This window comes from Sapajus apella, unplaced genomic scaffold (genome assembly GCF_009761245.1).
Source record: "Sapajus apella isolate SASKATOON/1434 unplaced genomic scaffold, GSC_monkey_1.0 scaffold6, whole genome shotgun sequence".
NCBI classification, from domain to species: Eukaryota; Metazoa; Chordata; class Mammalia; order Primates; family Cebidae; genus Sapajus; species Sapajus apella.
Genome location: NW_022436946.1, coordinates 11895192 through 11901191, shown reverse-complemented (window position 1 = coordinate 11901191; position 6000 = coordinate 11895192). Strand labels below are relative to the sequence as shown.

At 39.0% G+C, this 6000-nt stretch overlaps 2 protein-coding genes across 3 annotated transcripts in view; one reads left to right on the top strand and one right to left on the bottom strand.

Annotated features, from left to right (window-relative positions):
• The window catches only part of ARFGEF3 (ARFGEF family member 3), a 175781-nt gene that overhangs the window by 54008 nt on the left and 115773 nt on the right, over nt 1-6000 (top strand). The gene's annotated exons all lie outside the window — the stretch shown is intronic.
• On the bottom strand, nt 2171-2472 carry PBOV1 (prostate and breast cancer overexpressed 1). Its single transcript, XM_032274429.1, is given in 2 exon segments — nt 2171-2286; nt 2289-2472. Coding segments are annotated over 2 exon segments (300 nt in total).

The window sequence follows — 6000 nt, the reverse complement described above, 5'->3', positions numbered from 1 at the left end:
GCGATCTCGGCTCACCGCAACCTCCGCCTTCTGGGTTCAGGCAGTTCTCCTGCCTCAGCCTCCTGAGTAGCTGGGATTACAGGCACGCGCCACCATGCCCAGCTGATTTTTTGTATTTTTAGTAGAGACGGGGTTACACCATGTTGACCAGGATGGTCTCGATCTCTTGACCTCGTTATCCACCCACCTCAGCCTCCCAAAGTGCTGGAATTACAGGCATGAGCCACCGCACCTGGCTCAGTAATATTTTAATGGCAGAGTCTTACACTTGGGAGGTTTCTTCAGATGGTTAGCTTTGATGTTCTTAACTCTGGGCATTTGGTCTTCTAGAGTTCTTTTGGAAAGAATGGGATCATTAGTGAAGTTTGAGAGTGAAATGGCTAATTTGTCTTGCCTCTGATAACAAGGAGAAATCTCTTCTTAGCCTGAAGCCACCAAGACACTTCAGAAGATTTGCAGCAATCTCTAGCATTAAAGAAAAATCCAACATTTGATGAAAAATGTTTAACTCCTGAATGTGTCGTTGTTGGAGGTTGATCCAACAAACTTGCAAACATATTGTTTGTGCAGTTAATGCGATGAAGTGTCTAAAATATGTGATTCTGCTAAGTAAATAGTTCTCACACAGCCTTCCCTCTTCCTGATCATAAGGTTGAGTGATGAGAATCTTTTTCTCCTTTGCAAACATATTGATATAATTCTTGCTAAGTTTCGTCACATCTTTCTTTACCCTTTGATTTGACAGCCTTCAGCAGATGGTAAAAATACATGAAAAAGTAAGTAACAAACATGGAAAGCTTAGAGATGTGATTTTCCTTTAAGGAGTTTATGCATTATTTTTGAGATGGAGATTTTCATATTATCTATTAATATCTTTTTAAAGCACCACCACTCCCAAGTGTTAACTATATTTGAGAATCACTCTACTAAGTGTCTTAAAACTTTTCCCACATAATCTTATTTAAGCGAGTATAAATGCAGAGGCCCCCATCACTGCTCTAGATCTTCTCTAGTTCCAAATAGAATGGGAAGCTTCTCTGATTTTGTAATCATCTATTCAGCAAATCTTTGATTGTTTTCTGTGTCAGGCACTGTGCTGGGCACAGAAGATCCTATGGTGAAGAAAACAAAACCAAAGAAAAATGCAGCCTGTGTTTGGAGGCTAGTGATAGTTAGAAATCAAGTAAATAGGCCGGGCGCGGTGGCTCAAGCCTGTAATCCCAGCACTTTGGGAGGCCAAGGCAGGTGGATCATAAGGTCAAGAGATCGAGACCATCCTGGTCAACATGGTGAAACCCCGTCTCTACTAAAATACAAAAAATGTTAGCTGGGCATGTTGGCGCGTGCCTGTAATCCCAGCTACTCAGGAGGCTGAGGCAGGAGAATTGCCTGAACCCAGGAGGCAGCGGTTGCGGTGAGCTGAGATCGCGCCATTGCACTCCAGCCTGGGTAACAAGAGCGAAACTCTGTCTCAAAAAAAAAAAAAAAAAAAAAAAAAGAAATCAAGTAAATACATAAATCCGCTAGTTCCCGCTGATCCACAGTTTCACTTTACTTGGCTTCCATTAGACATTGTAATGTCTCCTAAACTCTTGACTCAGGCATGACTTGAAAATTTCACTAGTCACTAAGGGAAAACTAGTAACATACTATGAGTATTGTTTTTATCCGTCTGGTGCCTAGCACAGGATCTGGCACATAGCTTACTAATTCCTTGTTAATTTAGTTATTGACTAATGGAAAGACAGAAACACATGTGGTAGTTTTTAATGGCCCACTAGGATAAACAACAAACCAAAGAAACTAAATAGAGATAGTAGATAATAATCTGTGAGTACAAGAATGAGAAAGATCAACATGGGTTTATATTTTAGAACTGAAATAACGTCCTACATTATCAAATCCTTTTCATAAATAAATTGAAGTTGGAATGGTTTAGTTGCTTGGCTGGGTTTAAACAGTCATTGATAGCAGAATTGCCTTTTCAACCCTTTATATTTTTCTGGAAAGGTTTTGCAGCAGGGCTGAGAGTTTATGTGGTCGGCAGGTGTATAGTTTCAGATAGATAGAGAAGACAGCACTCCAGACCTAGAGGTTTGAGTTACCTGTAAGATCAATGTGAGTAATATGGCTCTGAAGATAATGAAGCATAAGAGAGAGTGGAAATTCCTCACACTAGATAGGTATTCACTGAGGAACCTTTCATGGCCAAGTGTGTCTGCAAGTGTTCGAGAATGGCATGGTGTGGCTGTTCTGTGGAATAATCAAGGAACTCTGTTGCCTTTGACTTCTTTTTACTTTTTCTTTTTTTCAAAATATCTTGTAGCAAAATAGTGAGAGTGCAGCTTCTGGAGCTAGAATGCCTGGTAGCCTTGGGAAGTTGCTTTATCTGTGCCTCAATCTTCCGATTTGTAAAATGTGAATAGTATTGTGCATATCCTCATATTTCTGATTACTTAAGAAGGCCCTCATATTTACTACTGTAAATTGAACTGTAGCTCTCTAGCTTAAAAGAATAATTTTGTAAATTATCATATATCAGCACCTCAGTATATTTAAGGTCCTAACCATCAGCCATGAGTCCACAGTCCAAGGAAAACACCCCTCTATTTAGCTGAGCTAATGTTTCTGTTCCATCCTGCTAGGTGGAGTTCTTGTGATTTGATTATTCCATAAGAGCTCTGTAATTATTAAGTGTTTCAGATCTAGAGACTCAAGTTGGCTCTAGCCCTTTAATAACCCTATCTTGAGTGGCTTGCTTGGTGAGGTCTATAAGTATCAACAATACAACTATCAAAAGTCCTATGTTTATATTGGTAGAGACAATTTGAGATGAGCTTCTCATCCTGCAGAGTCTGAGAGGGAAAGAGAAAAGGAAGGAGAGTGAGGGTGTTATCTGGAGCATACCAATGAAATTTGACTTCTTAAAAATCCAGCTGTGAGATTAAGTCAATATATGTTTGTTACAGGTTAAACTTGAAAAAGTAATTTATTTGAAATTATTTGTATTGAATTTTTTTTCCTTTTTAGACCTTATTTTTATTGGTTTATTCAGCAAATATATTTTTGTTACCAACAGTACATAAAACTAGGATTAAAAACAAAACATTCAAAGGCAAGGGTTTATAATTCAGTAGGAAAGCAAGAAGAGGCAGGCTATTACCACAATTCAAAGTAGCTGTGTATGTTTAATCAGAAGAAAAGTTCAGTAGGCATGTTCAGGAGGAAGAAGTGTGTTTAGCGGGAGAGAACATCCTTCAAGGAGAGAATACTATTTGAGTTGGATTTTGAAAGATAGGTAAACAGATAATTATGTTGGGAGAGAGGGCATTCTTGGTAGAGAAAAAATGTCCTGGAGATGGAAACTGTAATTAGTGAGGAATAGTGGATGATGAATCTGAAAGGCAGATTGAAGAGGCCTGCTCTCTGTAGGCAGGCAGGTGATACAGCCAGAGCTGGGGGTTAAACATGGAAGGTGAGGAGAGGGAGGATGAGTTTGCCGCATGATCCGGGAATCAGCAGAACCAAGTCAGTGGCATCGTGAAATACCTTATTGGAAGAGGCTGAGCCGGTGGTACCAGGACTTAATTCAGGTTGGTGGCAGTAGGAAGGGGCCACCTGGGCTGAATGCAGAAAAGTGTGACCGAGTGCACTGACCTGGTTTGCAGAAACAATGAGGAGCAGCTGGTGACTAGCAGTGGCATGGGCAGTGAGTAGGTGGGAAAGGAAAGCCCAAGCTGCCTGCGGGACTCACAGATGGAGTCCAGTAGGTTGAGCGCTGGTCTTAAGGGGCTAATTTAAGAGAGAGAGAGACTGAGTTCATGTTGTCATGTCTCAATGTTTATATCTAAATTTTTGATGTGTGTGTGTGTGTGTGTGTATGTGTGCATAATATTTTAAAAGACTAGTTTAAAGAAATGCTAGTAGTTTACCATTATGGGCATTCCAAAAAAGAAAAAGTTCATTGTAAATCCCATCATGTTGACTGATTTTTGTATACTGATTTCTCATCATATCTACTTATGTGCTGATAGTTATATTCATTGTGTGTTTAGGATTTTCTTTCTTTTCTTTTCTCTTTTCTTTTCCCTTTTATTTTCTTTTGGCGGGGTGTCACTGTCACCCGGGATGGAGGGCAGTGATGCAATCATAGCTCACTGCAGCCTTGACCTCCCAGGGCTCAGGTGATCCTCCCACCTCAGCCTTCTGGGTGCACCACTATGGTCAGCTAATTTTTGTATTTTTTGGTAGAGACAGGGTTTTGCCATGTTGTCCAGGCTAGTCTTGAACTCCTGCATTCAAATGATCCATTCGCCTTGGCCTCCTGAAATGCTAGGATTAGAGGCGTGAGCCATCACAGTCAACCTGTTGCTTGCTTTATACTTTAAATCATAAGCATTTTCTACATGGCTATATATATATATATATATATATATATATATTCCTTTAAGTACAGTTTTGATGGTGGTATATTTAAGAATTGTATTTTTTATTTTTATTTTTCTATTATTTTCCATTTTATTTATTGCCAATACAAAATATTTAATCTATGTTCTAGATGAAAGAAATCTGATTTTTATATACTGATTTCTCATCTATTTATGTGCTTATAGTTATATTCATTGTGTTATAGAATTTTCTTATATCCTTGTGTCTATGAGAAAATGCATCCTGCATTCTACTGAAATCTTAGGCAAGAGTCTATTTCTAAAACATGAACTACTTGTACAATGGAAAAAAAATAAGTCTTTTCCACTCAACTTTTGGGTGCAGGTTCTAATACACTTGCTGGTCTTCATGTCTGATACACTTGCTGGAAGGGCGTTGATTCAGCCCTTCCCCAGTAATTTCCTTTTCTTTTTCCCACCGTAATCATGTGTTATCACCCAGCAGTAATCAACATGTGACTGACGGATCCAGTTTGTTCTTCCTAAGGGTTGGAATGAGTAGACCTCATCTTGACCAACTAAATTGCCTTGCCACATAAACACAGCGGAATCTCCTGGAATTCACTTGAAAGAGTAAAGCAAGTTCATATTCTAAAATAAATATGGTTGGGACTATGCCTCATGCATTGGAAACCACCCCAAAATGCGGTAGGCAGTTCAGGCTGGGCTGAACCGTCCTGTTCTTTTGCTGATCCCAGCTGGACTTACTCAGCCATCTTCGGTCAGTTGGTGGCTTGGCTGGGGTTGGCTGACTTACAATTGCTGCATCAGATGCAACTGAGAAAACTGGTGCCTTTTTTTATAAGGCTTTTCATTAGAAAACCTTTCATTTTCTAGCATGGCAGGTTATCTACGTGGTGGCAGTGGCACGGAAAACTGAGGAACTCAGACCCCCAAGTGTTTGGGGGGTTTAGTTGGTTTGCTTGCTGATGTCGCATTGGTCATTTCAAGTTAATGGTCACTCCATACCTCATATTTAAAAGGTAGAGAAATAGATTATTCCTTGATGGGGATATCTACAGGGGTAATTAAGAATTTTAGACCTAGAAATTAGTTGTTTACCATATTAGAACCTTGGTGAAGTTGATGTGATTTTCATGAAATGGCACAAAGAAATTATTTGGTCTAATATGTCAATATTTGGGATGTTTAGAACCTGAAATTAAGGATTACAACCTGGGGAAAATGTTGACTCTAGAAATAGATTTGTGAGGCCTCTAGTTAGAAATCACAGTTATAAGACTTGGCCAAGGGAGAAAGTTTAGAAGGGAGAAGAAAATATAAATAATGAACAGATTATTTGTTCAGGTGAATTAGCGAAAATAATTGTAATTAATATTTACATATTTTTTCTATGAATATCACTGGTACAGTATTTCCTAGAATTAGGTGCTAAGGGCATATCTGATGAATATCAATAACTTCTAGTGGCATCAATAAAGGCCAGAAAAGAACCTGTGACATGACCATATGCCAATAAGTAATTTGAAAGATTTTCCATCTTGGGTATTTAGGAGCTCTAGCAAAATCTGTTTCCTTAAAAAACCTCTCA